We start from the raw sequence: 22434 nt of genomic DNA on the forward strand, positions 1-22434 counted from the left end.
TGTTACTTTTAAACTTCCCATTGTCTTGTTCCTACTTAGTTCTTTTTTATTTTGCCTTTAGGCACACTTCTGCAACTGCTGATCCTCTTCTTTGCTTTATGGTATCTATCCACTTATAGATATAAGTGGATATTCCCCGGAGTGGTAGAGCAATCACCTCCTTGTTGATCATGGGGGAAGGTGTCCCCTTCTGACTTCAGCAGAAGCAATTGCGATGGCCAGGCTTTCCCAGGGATCTGCTTAGCTGGAAAAGATGGCCACAGCTTTTCCAGCTAAGCAGATCCCTGGGAAAACCTGGCCATCGCAGTTGCGTCTGCTGAGGTCAGAAGGGGGCACTACTGCCACAGCAGTAGTGGTGACATGGCAACGAGGAGGATGGACCAGTAGGGGCATTGTGCTGTTGGCCCATATGGCCCATGGCACAATGACACAGCTTCACACCAGATTTGGCCAAGTGCATGTATTCACTGTTGTGGTTGATCTGGAGCCAGTCTGGGGAATAATGCTCAGGACTGTCTCTTGATTAAATAGCTGGTGCAGATACACCCCAAAAGGAGGAAACAGTAGAAAAGGGAGCTTATACATTGGGCAAGAAGAATGTCCACTTTGTAGGGACTCTTTAATGGAGCATGCATATGGGTTTGTTTGTTTTTTAATTTCAGCATTTTTAAATGTCTTGCTCCTTAGGAAATTAAATTATATAAATTTAATGGTCACACCCCAAAATGCCTTTTCTCTTCCTGCCAATTTTTACCCTTGTAACCCCCCTCACATCTATATGCAGACATTGCACTCCTCTGTTGCATGCCCCTCGGTAGCAGCATTATTAAGAGTGTGTGTGTGTGAGAGAGAGAAAATTAGTGTGAGAGATAACACAGACTCACACCCCAAAAGAGGTACTGAGAGTGTGTGAGAGGAATAATGTGTGTATTACTGTAAGAGAGAAAGAGTGTCACAATGTACATGTTAGAGACAATTCGCATGTGAGAGAGTTTGAGAATATGTGTGAAACATGTTTTAGGAGGGAGGGAGACTATGACTTGCGAGTGTGTATGTAAGAATTAACTGGCTAAGATGATGTGAGGGAGAAAGCAAGCAAGAAAAAGCATTCAGTGGAGCCCATGTGTGCCTGTGAGTGAGAGAGAAGTCTGTGTATGTCACAAACAAAGGAATCTTGTGTAGCACTTTCTGAAGTTAAAAGAAGTTCCTCTCAGAGATATGGGTCAGCTAGTCAGAGAATTAGTATGAATGATCCCCTGTGAGGGTGTGAAAGAAATAGAGTGATAGAAACAGTGTGAAAGAGAACATGTGTACACATGAGAGTGCTGGGAGACATAAAAATGAGGTTTCTTGGAAGTTGGTTCTGCTAGGCCCCCAGATCTTCCTCCATCCCCATAACCTCTAATCATTGCCCAAAGGCTTCTTTGTTTACCCCCCCCCCCCAATTTGGCCATGTCCACCCAGCCCCTGTCCCACCCATCTTACTGGACCACAGGAGCATCTTGTCACGCACCTCCGACTGCGAGTAAGACTCGCTGGTTGTCTGGCCAGGAGGGTGGAGGTGGAGGCATAAGACAGTGATGAGCCCAGCCACACACTCTGCTCCTGTGGCTTGCAGAAAGCAGTGCACTTGTCTGACATGCTGTTCATTCAGGAGTGGAGCCACCAAGGCCACTTCTCTGCATCTAAGGGGCTCCAGCCAGAGCCAGGTAATGACGCCAACCCTGAGCAAGAGGCATTGCCAGCCTCTGTCACTTTTGGGGCTATCATGGATGCTGTCTCTCCTTCAACCTAGGGCATACTGAATTGAGTGGGTGCACTGGTTGGGGCTGCAGCAGTATCTTGTCCTGAGAATCAGGGCAATGATGGGACAGGTGGGGGAAGAAGAAGCAGAGGCTCGGGATGAGCCCCACCATAGGCTGAACTTCTCCCTTTTCTTCTATTTCTCCTCTCTCAGCCAGAGATGGCTGCTCCAAGCACCCTTTTCACCTTTCTCTTCCTTCTGCCCCTCTAGACAGAAAAGAAATTGGGAAGCAAGGGAGGAAGAGGGATCAGGGCCTCCAAGTCTCCCACTCCCATGAGCAACCCTTTCACATGATCCCTGAGCAGTCTGCCTCACAATTTGGGGATGACTGGTATAGCAGACTCCAATGTTATATCTGTTTCAAGCTAAAATACCAGTTAAATAATACTGTAAAATTATAGTCCTTAATACCCTTCTACTTAATGCCAAATACACTTAGTCAATAGTTGATTGCTATACCCTGATATGTTACCATATTAAAAGAATAGAATGGGACTTTCTTTGGTGGAACAGTATTGATTCACACTATGTTTCACAAATATAACCTAGGAAGCCAGAGTGTTCTGAAATGCACTGTGCTCTCGGCTTTTATTTTTAACACAGAAATCTGACTCGAGGGAAGCTACAGGTCCTTGCAGTTAGTTATCTCTTTGATCCAGCTGAAAGGCCACCCTGAAAGGCAGTTGCTGTCTGTTCCCTCTCATGCCAATTAAGGATCTGAACTTACAGTTAAATCCACATGCGTCAGATTCTTTCATCTTTATGGGGAATTGGCTGATTTCCATTTAGTACTACCTGTACATCTGTAAACGTTATGGGGCCTAACTATAGCTCTCAACTGGTGACAGGTTGCTGGTAAGACCATACCAAGCATGATTGCACAAGGTTTTTGGTGCATGAATTGGGTCATATTTTCCCCATTAATTTTAGTGGAGGTAGTTCACTGACCAGGATAACTAAGACGGAGACTTTTATTAATAATACTAGATGCTTAAATATATATCTGTATTTCAGAGAAATTAAATTGTTGCTCTGAAATATTTTAAATGAATAGATTAATTTCATTAAACAAAGTTTGTTTTCTGCAATGTTTTTGTAAACTTAGGTTTATTTTACTAGATTGCCACTTAAGGTCCGTAACCCACTGAGTGGCACATACAATTTCAGGTCATAGATCCAGTAATAATTGGACATAACAAGAAGTGGTTTAGATGCAAATGTGCATCCACATACATATCTGTGTACACATCACATGTGTATGCATAAAGTTAATTACTACATTAATCAGAGTTAATTAGTTGGAAAGCATTGTTCTTTAAAGCCTCATTCCTACTGACCTTTTTGCGCTGGAAGGAACTGGGAAGATTTGGTCCCCCCCCCAATCCCTCCGGAAGCAAGTGCCCACTACCTCAATCAGGGTATTTTAACTCTGAATGCCCTCTAAGCTCCTGTGGAGAAATCGGTTTAAAATGAAGGTGCCTTTGCTGTCAATCAAATTCAGTTCCGCTTTCGTCATAGGTGACGTTTCCTGCACCCATTGGGCATTTGGAAGTGTGCTTCCCCCCTCCTTTTTTAAAAAAACCAGTCACCAGTATGCACATATTTTGTCAAATTTAAAAACCTCCTCTGTGTGTGTGTGTGTGTGTGTGTGTGTGTGTGTGTGCTGTGGGTATTTTGGGTCACTGCAGGTTATGGATCTTCCCTTGGCCCTGTTTTCAACCACAAAATGCAATCTAATGCCATCTCTGCATCCTGCATCCTCCTTCCTTGCTACCCCAGAGTGCCTCATACACATGTATTAATTAATTAATTAATTAATTCCTCACCTCGGAATGCCGGAAGAGGATGCCATGCATTCTTTGCTTTCCCTCAGCTATTCCTGAATTCCTTACAGACAGTAGCAAAAGCATTCTGTATCAATTTGCCAAATTGGAAAGAGAAACGTTTGTAACATTTGCATTGTAGCATTCGCAAAGAAAAAAAGCCTCCTGCAAAATGCTGTGCTGCTGGAAGCAAGGAAATGAAAGGGAAAGTGATCAGGCAGACAGCCACATTCTATCTATATATCTATCTACCTGTATCAAAAAACATGTGCATAGTCTGTCAAAAATAATTTTAAAAAAGTAAAGAGAGAGAGAGAAAGCTGACTGGTGCAAGAGGGAAGCTTGTTCCGTTCTGTGCCCTCCTTCTGACCTAATTCCCTCCCCTGAACTTGACCCTTTGTCCTACTCCTTCCTTCTCCTCCTCCTGCTCCGTTACCCAGATTGCCCTCCATGGCCCCCTTCTTCCCCCCGGCTCCTCCATCCTCCTCCTCCTGCTCCTCCTTGGTGACCGATTCTCTTGCCACCCTTTGGCTCCTTCCTTCTCCTCCTGCTCCGTTACCCCAATTGCCCTCCATGGCCTCCTTCTCCCCCCCCCAGCTCCTTCATCTTCCTCCTCCTCCTTTGTCACTCTTGCCACCCTTTCTCCAGTTCCGCCCTCCGCCCTCCCTCTAAATCCCTCCCCTGAACTTGCCCTGATCATGATTGGGGGCAAGTTCATATTTGCCGAACCCATTTGTTTCCCCAAAAGATACAGCTTTTACCCCGATTCCAAATGACCCGCGCTAAGGGGCATTTGCCTTGAAATGGTTGTGGAAACCTCTGATTCACTTGTGGGAGATTCAAGGCGAATATGAACTTCACATGCATAATTCGGTTCCTGATCTGGGGTAAAAGGTAGTCTGAATGGCCCCTCAGTATCTCATGCCTAATAAATTGGTTGATTAAGTAATGCTATTGTTTAAAAAAACGTGGTTTTCCATAAGTCGGAAATGACTTGAAGAGACATAACAACAAATAGTTTGTGGACTTCGACAATATTGTTATATTTGGAGTAAACTTTCTTTTCTTACTTTGTTTTAAATCAATTGGATAGAGCAAGTTCCAGAATACATCGACCACATATTTAGCTAAATATTTTATTTATTATTTAGGCAAGCTTTTGAATAGTGAATTTTATGGAAGCGTAGTGTACGTGTAAATGGTCTGTTTTATAATGTTTTTGTTTTATTTTTTATTGAAACCACATTTTAAGTATGTTTAAGTGTTTTAATGGTTTTCTACCATGTTTTTTTAAACAATAGCATTACTTAATTCCTTTTTACCTTTTGTACATAAATGTTTTAGCTGTATCTTTTTAAATTATTGTAAGATGCCTTGAATCCCATTTGGGAGAAAGGTGACATATAAATTCTGTAAAATATTCTTTTCTTTGTTTCATATAGATTGGAAGATTGATTATAGGCCAAAATGGCATTTTATCTACCCCTGCAGTGTCATGCATTATCAGAAAGATCAAAGCAGCTGGTGGGATTATTTTGACAGCTAGTCACTGTCCTGGAGGACCTGCAGGAGAGTTTGGTGTCAAGTTTAATGTTGCCAATGGAGGTATGTATTTTAATAATACATCTATTCAAAATAAACTCAGAATTGTTTAGAAAACAGATTGACGGTAAAAGCAGCTTGGTTATGAGCATTAAGTTCTTAAAGTAATTTATAGCTTCAAATATGTTTCTTCATTTTTCTAAGAATTCTACATTTTTAGTAGCTACAGGATATTTTGGGTAAATGTTCATCATTTAAGAGGCCTGAACATTTTGGCAACTGCTTTTTAGATAATGTATATTTTATAAGCCATTGAATGTATTTGGCATCTTTTGCACATACTATGGTGATCTTGGGCAAGTCACACTCTCACTTCAGAGAAAAGCAAAGGCAACCCGCCTATGAACAAATATTGCCAAGAAACCCCCATGATAGGTTTGCCTTAGTGTCATCATAAGTCACAAATGACTTGAAGACACACAACAACAACAACAAATGGGACTTAGGGTAATGAGCCCCCTTTTTAACCACATAGGCACTGTGTGGATGACCACATGAAGTGTTGCTTTGCTATGTAGGTTACTGTAGATGTTTGCTAGAAAACCATCAAAAGTTTAGGTCCCAATCCAGCTCTAGTTTGTTAATTTAACTAATTTATACTCTTTGTTTCACTGCATGCATTTATGTCATGCATAACAACTTATAATTCTCATTATGGATATATTTCCTCATTCACATCAACAGGCATATCCACTTAATTCAGTAGGATTCAAAGAAACATTGCAAAGTCATATGGGATGTACATATATTCTGGTAAATTGTGTATGTAATTCTGCCTTTCTTGATCAGGCTATTTTAGATTAAAGTTTGATTGAATAACATTGTTTTCATATCTTCTGTTACTGTTTATTGGAACATTGAAACCAAGAGGTTTGATTTATTTTTCCAGAAAACCAAAGATAAGAAACTTAGGTTATTGACCCTGTACAGTTTAGGCTAATTCTAATGGGAAGCATTGCAGAGGCCAAAAGATTTATGATAGAACTTGAATGTACTGCTGAAGTCTGTTCATGGTATTTTAAGTGTTTTGTTATGGAATGAACAGATATAGGATGGGTGACACCTGACTGAATGAGACTACATGTGAAAGGAATCTGGGAGTCCAAGTAGACCACAAATTGAACATGAGTCAACAGTGCGATGCGGCAGCTAACAAGGCCAATACAATTTTAGGTTGCATCAATAGAAGTATAGTGTCTAGATCAAGGGAAGTTATAGTGCCACTCTATTCTGCTCTGGTCAGGCCCCACCTGGAATATTGTGTCCAGTTCTGGGCACCACGATTTAAAAAGGATGTTGAGAAACTGGAGCGTGTCCAAAGGAGGGCGACCAAAATGGTGAATGGTCTGGAAACCATTTCCTATGAGGAACGACTTAGGGAGCTGGGGGTGTTTAGCCTGGAGAAGAGAAGGTTAAGGGGTGATATGATAGCCTTGTTTCAATACTTGAAAGGATGTAATATTGAGGAGGGAGCAAGCTTGTTTTCTGCTGCTCCAGAGACTAGGACCCGGAGCAATGGATGCAAGCTACAGGAAAAACGATTCCACCTCAACATTAGGAGGAACGTCCTGACAGTAAGGGCTGTTCAACAGTGGAACAAACTCCCTCGGAGTGTAGTGGAGTCTCCTTCCTTAGAGGTCTTTAAACAGAGTCTGGATGGCCATCTGTCAGGGATGCTTTGATTGTGATTTCCTGCATGGCAGGGGGTTGGACTGGATGGCCCTTGTGGTCTCTTCCAACTCTATGATTCTATGAATACACCAGTTTATCTTCTTACCAAGAGAAATGACTATTCACTCAAACTATTATTTTGAGCATTTTCAGATACTGATACATAGATTATTTATATGTATATCTTCAGGACCAGCTCCAGATGCCGTTTCTGATAAAATTTACCAAATCAGCAAAACCCTTGAAGAATATGCTATTTGTCCTGACCTGAGAATTGATTTATCTCGAATAGGAAGACAAGAATTTGATCTGGAAAACAAGTTCAAGCCTTTCCGGGGTATTCCATTCTTTTTTATAATATGGATCCTATTATGATAAGAATTCCTAAAAGAGTTAGATGTTTTGCTGGTGTTGTAATGTTTTCTAGTTAAAATTGGAACTGGTCAGTGGGAACTGTGAATTGCTGTCTCCCAAACCTTGTGCTCTTGCAAAGTTGGAATCTAGGCCCTTCCTGTCTCTGGGAATAGTTTTCTCCCATGATCACTTGAAGAATCAAGGGAATAATTAGTACAGAATGTACTATTTTGGAGTTGACCTTACTCAGACTATGATTGACTGACAGCTATCCAAATCTCTAATTGTTTGTGTCAGTTTATATTGTTTCACTATTTCATGCATTCTAATTCTAGAACATTTTCACCAATAATTTTAGTTTTTAGCTTTAGCTTGATGGCATTCAAGTTCTGTGTTTAGATTCTGCAGCATTTGTTTTATTCTACAGAATGTTCTTGGTGGTTGGCCTTGTTGTGTTATGTTAGGCACATGAATATGCTGTTTGGTTTTTTATAGCTCCTGTTTGTTTGCTATTCTTGTTGTTGTTTTACTAGCTTTCCCTCATTCTGTTGTTTTTATCTTGTTTTGTTCTATTGTTTGCTGTGTGCTGATTTGAACAATTTATTGTGAAAGGCAACAGAGTAATTTAACATATAATCCAGCTACAATTAAGCATCAAAAGTACTTACTGTAGTCTTTCCATACTGTGTGTTGGATGGATAGTGCCCATTATAAATACATGGTTAAATCTTAATGCCCTTTCATCTTGCTTGACAGCCTTCATGTTTAAACCTAATAACAAACATTTGTTTGTTTCCAGAATATTTGGAAAGTTGACAATAGTAGGTCTTTAATATATCTGACAGTAATAGATTCATGCTATGTAATAGATTCAGGCTTTGGAATGCCCTTAAAGACATGGGAGTGCCAACACATCTGATAGTCCTGATGAGGAATCTATACTTGAGACAAGAGGCTACTGTCAGAACAGAACATGGAGAAACAGAATGGTTCCCAATTGGCAAAGGGGTCAGACAAGGCTGTATCCTTTCACCCTATCTGTTCAACATGTATGCAGAACATGTTATAAAAAAGCAAGCTTGAACACAGAAGAAGTAGGAGTGAAAATAGGAGGAAGGCATATCAGTGATTTAAGATATGCAGATGACACCATAGTACTAGCAGAACACCTACTAAGGAAGATCAAAGAAGAAAGTGCAAGGGCAGATTTAATGTTGAACCTAAAGAAAACAAAAATAATAACCACTGAGGACCTTCACAAGTTCAACCTAGACAATGAAGAAATAGTAGTAGTAAAAGAATTCCCATACCTCGAATCAAACATTGATAGAAATGGGGACTGCAGCCAGGAAATCAGAAGAAGATTAAGAATGGGGAGGGTGGCTATGAAAGGACTAGAAAAGATTCTAAAATCCAAAGATATACATCTCAGTACAAAAGTTAAAATCATACAAACCATTGTATTTTCTATTACCATGTATGGATCAGAGAGCTGGATAGTTAAGAAAGATGACAGGAAGAAAATTAATTCATTTCAGATGTGGTGCTGGAGAAGAGTGGTGAGGATCCCATGGACAGCCAAAACAAATGGGTCCTAGAGCAGATCAAGCTGGAAACCTCCCTGGAAGCCAAGATGACCAAACTGAGACTGTTGTATTTTGGACACATCATGAGAAGGGGGGACTCACTGGAAAAGACAATAATGCCAGGAAAGATGGAGGGAAGTAGGAAGAGAGGAATGCCGCATGCTAGATGGATGGACTCTGTTAAGAAGGTCATGGGTATGGGGCTGCAGGAATTAAGCAGAGCAGTAGAGGACAGGGGACTTGGAGATGTCTCATCCATAGGTCGCCATGAGTCGAGATCGACTCAAAGGCAGTTAACAACAACAACAAATAGATTCATGCTCATGTGGCTGTTCTCTGCATGAGTCATTGTGGAACTGTTAGGTCCTACTGTGTCTGTAGAACAGATTTTCAGTTATTCATGAACAAAATATATTGACCGACTAGAAATCTCTCTAACTTTCTCTCCAATGTGCAGTTGAGATAATAGACTCAGTGGAGGTCTACCTCAACCTTCTGCGGACTGTCTTTGACTTTAGTGCCATTAGAGGCTTACTAACGGGGCCAGGTCAACTCAAGATCAGAATTGATGCCATGAATGGAGGTAAGGAGAACCATTTTTCATACAACATGTAAAAATATCAATATAGTGGAACTAAAGTGTTGGTTTAAAGCATGAAAATAATGGCTAGATTATTCTGAACAATAATAATTTCATTTACAATCCTAAACATGCTAGAGAGTAAGCTTGCATTAAACAAATTAGTTGGATTCCCAACTAAACTTCGGCATACTTGTACTGTTATATGTTAAATACTCAGTATGTTTACTTATCTCAGTACAGTGTGACCTTGATATACGTGGGTGATCCTTTCCAGACCCTCCCACAGATACCAAAATCCACTGGACCTCAAGTCCTGTTGTCCCCAATGGCAGAGCGTGCATGTGGCTGTACTGTCATTAGCGACAACGCGACTTCAGGTGAAGTCCTGTTGTCCCTAATGGTGGCACGGCTGTGTGTACATGCTGTCATTGGGGAAAACGAGGCATTGCCATCTGTGGATGCTTAAATACGCAGATGGGAAGTCCGTGGATAGCAAGGCACCAATGTATTATTTGTTCTATGGTTAAGGCAGAACCAGAAACTGAGGAGTAGTGGCATAGTAGGGTCTCCTAGTGAGTTCCTGACTGAGGCCACATTTTAGGGAAGTGAGCATTACTCACATTTCTTGAGTTCAAAATAGGATTGTTTTGAATTGGTCATAATAAAATAGTAATCATTGAAATACACAAGATTTTACTGTTAGAACATAAAAATGCTTGACAGCATTAGGTTATTCTGTATATACCGTACATTAAAGTTATCAGTTGTATCTGTAGGACTCTTAATGTTCAGAATTCCTTACCATAACAGGTTTCTGGCAACCCTAGGTGCAAGCCTGTAATACCTCTTCAATGACTTTAGATTTGAAATATGCACTGATGGAGTAATATTACATGACTGTGTAATCTCTGAAATGTATATAGTGGATTCTATGATTAAACGTTCTTCCATAGCAGAAGTTTTCCATTGTGGGATGACTGTAAGGTGCAGACACTTTCTAATATACAGCCCATCCCTGTACCGCATGCTTCTCTGCTTGTTTAATTGTCCTTATACTTATCTGAAAAGACACAAGTGGTTTATTATGAATGGATCCATAGTGAATGCTGCCAAAAGTCTCATTAGGTAGAAGTGGACATGTTCAGTACCATTGAAGATTTTTGTGCTCTCTACTGGTGGCTCATCATATTGAAAATAGAAATAATTCACAGAAACCTGCTCTGTTTTTAACCTCTTTCAGAAATTATAAAGGGGAACATGATATCCAGTTTAATATAGATAATAATAATATTCCATTTCTGTTATATAAATGGAGGATGTTTATCTGGGATGTAAATTCAAAGGAGGTTTCTAAACTATTAGGCTAATTCTTTTTTCAGTGATGGGTCCCTATGTCCGGAGAATCCTGTGTGATGAATTAGGAGCTCCTGCTAATTCTGCAGTTAACTGTGTTCCTCTGGAGGATTTTGGTGGCCAGTATCCTGACCCAAACCTTACATATGCAACTTCTTTGCTGGAGGCGATGAAAGGAGGAGAGTATGGATTTGGAGCTGCTTTTGATGCTGATGGAGTAGGTATTTGGGGAAAGCTAGATTTGGTGCAAAAGAGTTGTCTTTATTGTGTTATGTACAACATTCAGGAAAGAGCTTTCAAAAAAAATATCCAGCTGTTTTTAATAATCAGATAAATTGAAGTTCTGAGTACTAGCTGAAACATTGAAAATCTCTCTACTGTTTTCCAGACATAAACATGGACTTAGCACTAAATTATTTAAAGTTTTGAAAGGTAGCATGTGCTTACTTCCAAAGTTACAAGTGAAAATTGTGAGCCATTTACTTGGTATTGTAAAGAAAAAATGCTAATTCAGTGTTACACAGATGTCTAGATAAAGGTATTTCTTACATAAATGTCCAAGATGTCTTACAGTTGGAATACCACATGTAAGTCATAGGGTGTGACAAACACACATGCATCTGTTTTGCTAATCCCCAAATAAGAGTTTATGGCATGTTGTAACACATTAGGTAACACTGGTAAGGGTGTCAAGCTGATAAGCACAGTTTAGTCAAATAAGTCCAGTACAGAAGCTTCAGTTAAAGCCTGCTTCCATTTCCTTTTCATCTTACGATTCCCATAGTCGTTATTATTCAGTTTCAAACATTTTCTGCAGCCAGAATATTAAGAGGAACCTTATGGGGAAAAGACAACAACAAAACAGGAAGAACTAGATCATGACAAGTCAAATATTATTTTATCTCCTTTTTTTGTTTTTAAAGAAAATTATTTTTGAGACACAGGTCTGTTTATATTATGTACTAGCTGTACCCGGCCACACGTTGCTGTAGCTCAGTCTGGCCAAATGGAAAAGAATGAAAAGAGAAAGTGCACATTTCTAAAATATGCAATTTCACAATGCTTGTGGTCATACAATATTTTTTGTTGTTCCATTGTCTGTGTAGATATAGAGATTGTCTGGTTTGCCAACTCAACAACACATAACATATAATTTTCCACATGAGAAGCAATCCATGTCTAGATCTAAACCGCACAGTTCTAAAGAATGGCTCTCAGCTTTGTTCATGGTGACTGCAAACGAACTGGAAATTGCAATCTCTTAAATTGAAATGGCATATCCGTTGGGGTGTGTTATGTCCAACAGATGGTGCTGTTTTAAAAATATGTTTTTACATGTCACAGATGTGACATCTATATATAAAAACATGTTAGGTATATAAAAACATGTGTGTATTGGAATGGAACGTTGTGTCAAAGTTTCAAAGCAATCGGTGAAGAACTTTCGGAGATTTCAGATTTTGAATAAACGAACATTTACATTTTTATTTATATAAAAGATTGTTATGCTTTTAGTCTGTGTGGTGATTACTGCATGGTAAAAGATTCTGAAGAGAGCAAGACCACTTCAATATTCCTAGATGGTAACCAAGCCAAGCCAGACAAACTGGTTCTGATTTTTTGGGTGATCAGACTGGGAACACTCATTCTGATTGTCTCAGACATTTTGAACCTTGATTGGCTAATGGTTTACCCAGTTTTTTAAAAAATCTAATATGACATTTTGAAGGCTTAGTTCAGTTGTGGAGTTGTATGGTGGGTACATTATAGATGTGTAAGACAAAACAAATGAAAATCTGAAAGGAAAATGAAAAAGTGTGATAAATATAATTTACTGATGGTTATGGGTAAATTTTAATTTGGCTGAATGAATTTAGGTCATGTTACTGGGGTAAAAAGTTAAGGGTTGTGACAACTGTCTCTAAGTAATTATTGAAAAAAGCCCAATGAATTAACAATCATTAGTACTATAAAACAATATTATTTTAATAAATGCTTCAACTTAATACTTTAGCCTGTCTCAGGTCACTGTATTCTATTTTATGCTGAATCCTAGAGCACCAGTCTTCCTGAAAACTTTTTAAAAAATTGATGGCAGTAGAAATGTATTTATTATTTATAACGGCTATCAGAGCGGCTATCAGAAATGAACTGGATTAAGGTATTCCAGGCTACAGCTACAAGGTAGTTCCATAGCTTCAAAGGCCTAAAAGCCTAAAAATGTCTGTAGAGGTGTAACCAAGAGAAGTGATTCCCGGGGGGGGGGGCATTTTTTTATACCTTTGGTATGGATGATGTAGACTGTTTCACTTCAGGTTGCACTTCCATTTTAGGAAAACTTAAATGCAGATCTTGCCCTTCTGTATGCTATGCGCAGATCTGCAGGGTAATAATTCTTGCGTGGTGGATGGACAATTGCCAGGGTATGAGCTAATAAGCAAGAACTGCTGGAATTTCTCTTTTTTCATTACAGGACCTAAAATAGAGAGAAAAGGAGGAGTGGATAATCTCACTCTTTGTCAACAGGTCTAAGTGATTGTATAAGATTCAAAATTTATCTCCCAGACTTAGGTAAAAAATACTGATAAAAGATATCCTCAAACTAGATTGATGGGCATTTTTTTCTGATACAGTCTTCTAATACCACTATGTGTTAACAAGTGTGTGTAACACCACTATAGTGTTATTAAGAAAGCGTATGAGTAAGAAAGAGGCTTTGAAGTACAAAAAGTAAGTTTTCTGATTAAAGACAAAATATATTCAAGTCAGTTATAACTCTGTATGAGCTTTTAAGTAAAGTGTAATCTGGGAAAAGATAGTTATGTATTGTATAGGAAACAAATAAATGTATTACAGTGCTACCAGGCAGACCAGAGCCAAGGAAGGCTCATGGGCCTTTCTCTTGTTAGATTGCATAGGAATAGGCAAAAGAGTAAAGAATTCAGCCAGAAGATGGCCTGTTTTTCAATAGTATTGAGAACAAGGACCTCCACTTGAAGTTGAGACAAGTGTAGAGATTAGATTATGAGGCCTTTGTAGTAATGTTATCTCACTCCGGATGTTCTTCTGCAGTCGCAGTGAATCTCAGGGAAGGAGGCTGTTCTTCTGCGAAGAAATAATAGATTCCTCGGAAAGGTTTCATTGTTTGACAGATATCTTTGGGGGAAGGGCTTGTGACAATAAGTGATTTAATCATTAGAAACATTGGTGGTATCCAGGCCGGTGCTTTGCGCCGGCCTGGATATGTGCTAGGGTTGCCTCCGGGAGTCCTTTACAGACACCTCGCAACCCTAGCACGTCACCATGGTGTTGTAATGGTGGCACCCTGTCTACATGGGTGCTGCGATTATGACGTCATGGCCGCACCTCAGCCAAACGGCACGGTGCAGACGTGATGTCCTGGCGCTGCTGCAGGGAGCTTGTGGCATCCTTTCAGCAGCACCAGAAGGAGCTCCTTTTGGAGCTCCTTCCGCCGGCGTATTGCTGGCGCAGCTATAAATAGCCACGCCAGCCATACAGAGAGAAAGGGGCAGAGTGGCCCCTTTCTCCCTTTCTCCGGCGCTGTTGGGGTGTCCTTGCGGCATGAAGCCCCAAGGACACCCCTTTCCTGGCTGCAGCAAAGCGGCATTTTGCCGCTTCCCCAAGGCCAGGAAAAGCAGCAGATCAGGGCCTCTGGGGCTGTCACTGTGGCAGCTGAGGCCCCAATCTGTCGGGGAAAGGGGCGGGTGCAGGCCGCCCCAAAGGGGCGGTCTGTATCCCACCATTGTTAGGTTTGTTTGTGATGAGCACATGAACAGTGACTTGACTGCCTGCTGCAAAGGCTGTGGGTATCAAGTATTATCTAGATAGCGCTTGGGAAGAGTAAATTATTGTGTGTGTTGGCACCACTGATGTAGTAAAATGTAGTTGTCAGGATTTGGAAACCAAATTTAGGTTGATAGGAAGGAGAAGAAGAAGGAATGGCAGGTGTTCAAGCCAGCTTTGACAGATGCTATTTGTTCAGGGTCAGCAAGACATTAAAGCATCATCCCATGAAAGTGAAAATGATTCTAGTTCTATAAATGGGCATTGGTTGGAAACCAGTCATGAACATGCACTAGAGCAGGCCAAAGTGACAGAGTAAAATATATATATATATGTGCCATGTATGTCTGGATAGCATGTAGAAGTGTTTCTGTGACAATGGCAGAAGATCCAAAATGGGGGAATTGGAGTGCTTGGTTTTTGAAGAAAATATAGATCTATCAGGCATAACAGAATTCTGGTGGAATGAAGAGAATGAGTAGGATACAGACATCTTTGGAAATAAACTATAGAAATTGTAGAAAAAGGTACAGTGGATCCTCCGCATACGCGGACTTTTTATCGGCGGCTTTGAGCATAGGCACTCAAAGCCGCCGGTGCGGAAGGGGCGGCGCGTCCCATTCAATTGAATGGGTGCGTGCACCCGTTGCGCCTTGTGCGCCGCCGCGCCGCTGCACCGCCGTGCACGAGCCCCATTGTTTACAATGGGGCTCAAGCATAGGTGGAAATCGCCATACGCGGATCCCCCGCGTATGGCGAGGTTCCACTGTATATTGTAGCTGGTGTTAATGACAGTATTGTATTAACCTAGTTAGACATGTTAAAAAGACTGGGTTTTCTACAAAATCACTGTGAGTGACAATATGTGTGCGTGTGTCTTCGAGTCACCTGTCAATTTATGGAGACCTTATGCATTTCACAGGGTTTTTTCAGGCAAAGGATTCTCGGAGGTGGTTTTGTCAGTTCCTTCTTCTGAAATATAGCTTAAAGCACCTGGTATTCATTAGTGGTCTCCCATCCAAGTCCTGTGTTCAGCAAGTGACAGGAGCAGCTGCTCTAGAAGAAAATTTCACAAAGTTGGAAGCTGTTTTGCTTGCAACAAGAAGAGAATGATAAGAGGTGTATAAAATTATGCATGGTATGGATAAATTAGATAGGAAGAAACATTTCTAAAACCCAGAGTCTTCCAGTAAAGCTGCATTGCGGGTAATTTGGGACAGCTGGAAGGAAGTACTTCTTTGGTTAAACTCCAGAGCTCACAAGATGGCTCCCAATTTGAACAGTTTCAAATGAGGATTGCAGATATTATAGCTGGTGGGCAGTCAATGTTTACTAATCAGAATGGTTGCTTATCACCTTCTCTATAAGTGGTAATATGTTCCAGTATGTGAATTGATGAGGGAGATATTGCACCCATCCTCCTAGAGGGCTTCACAGAGGCAACTGATCAATGACTGTGTGAATAGAGCGTAGGTCTAGATATGCCTGTGTATTGATCCAGGATGGCCTTTTCTGTGTTCTTACTTTAATTTTATCAGTTCTCAAAATATGCTTTTCTTTTCCAGGACCGCTATATGATCCTAGGTCAAAATGGATTTTTTGTGAACCCTTCTGATTCATTGGCCATTATAGCTGCCAATCTTCCCTGCATTCCATATTTCCGTCAGATGGCTGTGCGAGGTTTTGGTAGGAGCATGCCTACCAGCACTGCTTTGGACAGGTAAGGGATAAGATTAGTTTGTATGGTGAAACACTTAGAAGACAGTTATAGCTCTCTAGAGCACTTTGCCCTACAACTCCTATCAGCCATAGCCACCATAGGCAACAGTGACTGATAATGGGAGCTGATGCCCAAAACTGTTAAAAAGCTTAATTGTTAATTGCTGGATTACTAAAAATAGTACAGTGCTCCCTCGGGTTACGAAATTAATTCGTTCCGCGGCCGCTTTCGTAACCCGAAAAGCCTTCACAAGCCGAAAACCCATAGGCGCTAATGGGGAAAAGCCGCGTTTCGTGCGAAAAAGCGCCGAAAAGCACCAAAAAAAATTTTCGTAACCCAAAAAAACATTCGTAACCCGGAACAGTTATTTCCTATGGGATTTTTTCGTATCCCGGAAATTTCGTAACCTGGGTATTTCGTATCCCGGGGTACCACTGTACAAGAAGTACCAGACCAGATGGTAACTAGAAGAATAATTTCCAGATCAAGTAGTAAAATAGTCAGAGAGGATCTTTAATTAAAATTGCTGGGCCCACTTATTTAAAACCTAGAATACCGAATTTATGAGAATTATAGTTCAACACATCTGGAAAGCACCAGGTTTCCTACCCTTAAGTGTGTTTCTGTGATTCATGTGTTTGTTTGTTTGTTTTAAAAAAGAGGGAGTTAAAACTGAAAGCCTAGATGAGAACAAATCAACGGGGGAGAAAGAGGGAGAGATGTCTCATGGCTTTTCTTTCTTCTCATAGCATTAGCAGCAATAGCAATAGCACTTTGCATTTCTATACCGCTACATAGTGAACTCAATACTCTCTACACAGTTTACAAAGTGTTAGCCAGTTGACCCCAACTCATTTTACCAACCTACAAAAGGATGGAAGGCTGAGTCAGGGAGGGATGGCCCGGATTTGCTGCTGAACTGGCCTTCCCATGTGAAGACAGTGTGCAGTGGAATCAGGCCTTTGGCCCTACATTGTGCTCATCAGGTGACACAAGGGCAGGGAAAACAGGTTCATTTGGCCTGTGTAGATGTGACCTTAGTGTAGGGGAGAGTGAACTTTAAAATATTTCACCATTTTTATTTATTTTGGTACTTATTCTAAAATTGGTGCTTCTTCTAAAAAACTCCTACTGCAGCTAGCCTAGCAATCTATCTTCAGAATAAAGCACCAGTCCCAATGAACTAGTCAACATCTTGTCATATTCATTTTAACGAGAAAAGATAACACCCATTCTTAATCTCTGTTTTATCAGGAATAGTTTTGTTATGAACTTTGGAGAAATCTTGTTGTTAATTCACTGTGTGAACAATTCCTCTAAAGGCAATGTTCCTGCCAGTACTTCAGTTCACAAGAAGGACAACATGTAATCTGTTCAGTATATTTCAACACCTATTGTGAATATTGTCTAGTCATCCAAAAGTACAGTGTTTGTGCATACCAAATTTAGCTGCAGTATTGCTATCCTGGTTTGGAGTAAATGATTTGTGTTGATGTGTTCAGCAGGACTGAAGGAAAAATGGTTGGTTAAGGTAAATCTTGTATACAAGCCAGTTCTGCTTTCTTGACCACTTTGGTCACATCCCAGGAGTGTGGTGTAGTAACTTGAGTGGTCGACTAGGACTTCACTAGAGAACAGGGTACAAATCTTCATTCAGCTATGGAAACCCAGTGGGTGACTTTGGCCAAGTCACAATTTCTCAGCGTTAGAGGTAGGCAGTGCAAAGCACTTCTGAACAAATCTTGTCAAGAAAACCCAGTGATACATTCACCTTTGGTTCACCAGAAGACGCAAATGACTTGAAAATATAAAACAAACAATGACAAAATCAGTAATAAACAAATACATAAATACAGTCCGTCCTCCATATCTGTGAACTTGTCATTTGCAGATTTGAGCATCCGCAGATGGCAAGCCTGGGGGGTTGGCAGGAGGAGGAGGCAGGGAAGATGATGAGGAATAAGGAAGAGAGGCAGGAGGCAACAGGGGTGAAGAGGAGGAAGAGACTGCCCGTTGCCAGCCCACTGTGGTGACCGCGGCGAGGCAGGCTTCACGGGAGCTGGGGTGGCAAATGCCTATTGTCCCCAATGGTGGCACAGCCATGTGGCCGCGCCACCATTGAGGACGAAGGGACTTAAACACCTGTGGATTTTGGCATTCGAGTGGTGATCCGGAACGAATCCCCTGTGGATACCAAGGGCCCCCTGTAGATTTCACTTTATGAATGTAAAAAGCTAATGTGGACCCCCCCCCCCCCTTGGGGTGCAGGCATGTTCATGCATGCACCATCCTCCTCCTCCCGTCAGGAGTGCACTCAGAGAGAGAGGGGGGGGAATGGGCGGGGCCTCCTTCCCTGCAACTTCGTCTTCTTTCCCTCTCCTTCCTCTCCTCCTGAGTCCTGAGCTTTTGGCAGAAGTCTCCATTCCTTCAGAGGGAGAGGAAGAAGAGGAGGAGAAGAAAGGAAGGAAGGAAGAGGAAGGAAGGAAGGAGGGAAGGAAGGAAATAAGGAAAGAAAGAAATAGACCCCAGGCAAAGGAGGGGAGGAAGCCCACAAAAATAACAACGAAAATGAATAAAATCCCCAGTGAAATAAATAAATTTTACAAACAGCCTCACTCCCCTCTTTCCTCAAGCCTTTTCTTAAGTAGCCCTCATCTGGTTTTTATTGTCCCTGAATGGAAAATGGGGTGGTTGTCATTGTTGTTGTGGGCCTCCAAGTCACTTTTGGCTTAAAAGTAAATCCATCACAGAGTTTTCTTGGCAAGGTTTTTTTCTTTTGCTAAATCCTTACAACGTTTTAAAATAATAATCAACCCCTCCTGCTTCTTGTTCTCCTTCTTTGGAGTCTCCTTCCTTAAAGGTCTTTAAAGAGAGGCTGGATGGCCATATTTTGGAAATACTTTGATTGTGAGTTCCTGCGTGGCAGAATGGGGTTTGACTGGATGGCCCTTGGGGTCTCTTTCAACTCTGTGACTCTTATTATTCTCCTTGGAAGAGAATTGGGCTGGGAAGGAGGAGCTGGGAGAACTTTGCAATCAAATTGGGGGGAGGGATGTTCAATTTCCAAGCATCAGGATCCCTTCTGCTCCTCCTCCTTCTCTACGCTTTTGGCAGAAAAAAAGTCTCCATTCCTGCAAAAGGAGAGGAAGAGGAGGAGGAAGAAGAAGGAGAAGGAAGGAAGGAAGGAAGGGACTCTTTCCTTCCACCCCGTACCAACCCACCCTTCACAGTCACTTAGTCCTGCACTTAGTCTGGACCCCCGCCATTCCCAAAAACCTGGTTACGTCCCTGGTGTGGGGTAACTTTGTGCCTCACATAACATTTATTTAAATGTTTTGGATGTTTGACTGGATAAGCCAACTGTACTTTTGGCAGCCTGTCCACAGTCTTATAATCTCAGTTTGTAATAACGAGTACATTCCTTCATGTCATGATCACAGCAGCCTGTATTTCTTATTTGTACAGGATTTTCTTTTCTTCTTTAGGAGATCAGTTTTCTGCCAAACTCATTAATGGCTGTACTATCTTGGCCAAAAACTTTTCATAGAGAGCAGCGGCAAATAAATAACTTGTCAGTACCAAGGGATATTTGAGGGCTGCAGTTACTTTTGGATACAGGAACAGACACCACTTTGTAGATTATGTTGGTTATCATGTTAAAGTATCGCAGCCAGAATTATCTGCAGAATACTTGGAGTCTTCTGCTTTCTTTCTTTCTAGAGCTACCTAGTCCCTAGCAGGCTGAATTTTCTTGATGCCTGTTATCTTATTAATTCATTTTTGAATCCGTTTTAAAGACATTAGAACTGAATATTTGAAAAGGGCTCATTTTTAATGGTGGAGGACCCTGTCTCAGGATGGGTCTACACTGGCCAGAATTCTCAAGGGGAATACTCCAAAGCTTCCCAGAATTCCATCCATTACCTGCAGATTCAGGAATGGCGCTGCATGGCTATATACACAGCATCCCATTATATAGTCAGTAAAGACACAAAATAGTTACAATATATACTCGCCTATAAATCAAAAAAATTAAGCCCAAAAATGGGCTCCAAAATCCTAGATAGACGTAAATCGGGGTCAATCCAGTAATACTTTTCTGTGAACCTTGGGAAAGCTGTGGAGAAATGAGGGAGGAGAGAGAGGATGGAAATCGGAGGTCTGTGTCTCCTTTTTTTTTGCAAGCCAGCAGCCTTGGGGAAAGTTGTCGGGAAGAGAGCGAAATCGGAGGTCTGTGTCTCCTTTTTATTTTGCAAGCCATCAGCCTTGGGGAAAGTTGTGGGGAAAGAAGGGAAATTGGAGGTATGTGTCTCCTTTTATTGCAAGCCATCAGCCTTGGGGAAAGTTGTGGGGAAGGAAGGTAAATTGGAGGTTTGTGTCCACATTTTATATGCCCAGGCTGTGACCCTTGCGAGAGGTCCAGAGAGGGAGAAGGAGAAAGCAAAGTGGTGTTCCCTCCCTCCATTTAGATCCTTTTTTACATGCCCCTGAATTTGACCCTTGACTTATCAACGGGTCATATCAAAATCAATTATTTTGCCCAAAAAACCTGGCCTTGACTTATATGAGGTCAATTTATACATGGGTATATACAGGAGGTTACTGGAGAAAACAAATATCCTCTGTAGTTGTGTAATGAAAGCTTATGCCTCAAGATACTTTAGGTGCCAGAAGATTGATAAATAATTTTGTAACTTCTGTGTCAAAAATAAAAGCTGGTGCAGACATACATTAGCTAATCCATTATTAAGTATATAGCAAATTGGATAAGATAGCGCAGGATATGTGCTTTAAAGTAGGCAGGGAAGAAATAACAATATTTATGTATTACAGCTGCTTAAAAGAGGGTCAGATATCTCTCAGCACAAGGCGTAGCCATTGTGCTTTAGAACAGAAGGTGGTTCTCAACACTGTATTGTCTTGGAATAGGACCAATATGCTTCACTGAGTAAATGTAATATGTTGGATATGAGGGAATTTATGAGACATAGCCAACGTGTATTGTTCATGGTGCAGGTTGGTTAAAAATATTGTCTTTTTAGTTAAGTACTGAGGAAATGATTATAGTCTAAATGAATTGACAGATGGAATAGGATATATATGTATTTTTAAAAATAAATAAATTAGTGAATAAATAACATAGCATACAGCTATCTTATTTTCCACTGGAGCCATGAAAAGTCAGGAACCAGAACTATTGTTGATGTACACTGTATGTGTGTGCAGTTCCACATAATAGAAAGAGCTATGAGCCAAGTGCTTTTGTTTTTGGAAAGCTGCTGCCAAATCACAAATCTTTGTTAAAAAGTGCTTGAATTTTCTAGCTGTTTTTCTCCCACACCAACATAAGCTTTATTGTGTCTGTCATTGATTTGAAGATGTCATATATGCATGAGGTTTCAATGGCTGACAACTGCTTACACTAGTTATATCCAAGTCTTTTTGTGGGGTTTTGGGAGAAACAAGGAAGACCTAAATTTCCTCACTCTGAAAGGTTATCTTTTGAACAATTAGTACCACCTGTCCAGAAGGAGAATTCAAGAATGATTGTAAGAATGACTGACTGTAAAAACAAGAAACTAACAATTTAATAGATCGTTATTATCTAGCACTCTACTCAGGATATGAAAAGAACAAAGAAATGGGTGGGCTCTCATACTAAGAAGAGATGTGGCAAAAGCAGTCAAAGGATACAATGCAAAATTAGACCCAATCATCTCAATAAGGCTTCATGGGAAACCTATGTATATCACCATAATTCAAGTACCGTATATACTCAACTATTAGTCGACCTCATGTATAAGTCAAGGACAGATTTTGGGGCCAAAATTACGGCTTTTGATACGACTCATGGATAAGTCAAGGGTAAAACTTAGGGGCATGTAAAAAAGAATCTAAATAAAGAAGCAAAGGGACAGATTAAGTGCTAGCCTTTCATCAGAAGTGGATTCCTTTTTTTGTAAGAGTTAGAGTATGGTACAGTGGTGCCTCGGGTTACGAAATTAATTCGTAACGCGGCCGCTTTCGTAACCCGAAAAGCCTTCGTAAGCCGAATTGCCATAGGCGCTAATGGGGAAAAGCCGCGATTCCGTGCGAAAAAGCCGAAAAAAGCACCAAAAGTTTTTTCGTAACGC

The 22434-nt window shown here is 40.8% G+C and overlaps 1 protein-coding gene across 1 annotated transcript in view; it reads left to right on the forward strand.

The window, feature by feature from the left end:
• Positions 1-253: 253 nt before the first annotated feature.
• Positions 254-22434, forward strand: part of PGM5 (phosphoglucomutase 5) — a 67141-nt gene continuing 44960 nt past the window's right edge. Inside the window, exons 1-6 of the mRNA XM_042447752.1 lie at positions 254-460; positions 5070-5232; positions 7091-7237; positions 9298-9423; positions 10803-10993; positions 16146-16300. Coding sequence (XP_042303686.1) covers positions 254-460; positions 5070-5232; positions 7091-7237; positions 9298-9423; positions 10803-10993; positions 16146-16300 — 989 coding nt within the window. The remainder of the gene's footprint in view (positions 461-5069; positions 5233-7090; positions 7238-9297; positions 9424-10802; positions 10994-16145; positions 16301-22434) is intronic.

Source organism: Sceloporus undulatus, chromosome 2 (assembly GCF_019175285.1).
Source record: "Sceloporus undulatus isolate JIND9_A2432 ecotype Alabama chromosome 2, SceUnd_v1.1, whole genome shotgun sequence".
Classification (NCBI taxonomy): Eukaryota; Metazoa; Chordata; class Lepidosauria; order Squamata; family Phrynosomatidae; genus Sceloporus; species Sceloporus undulatus.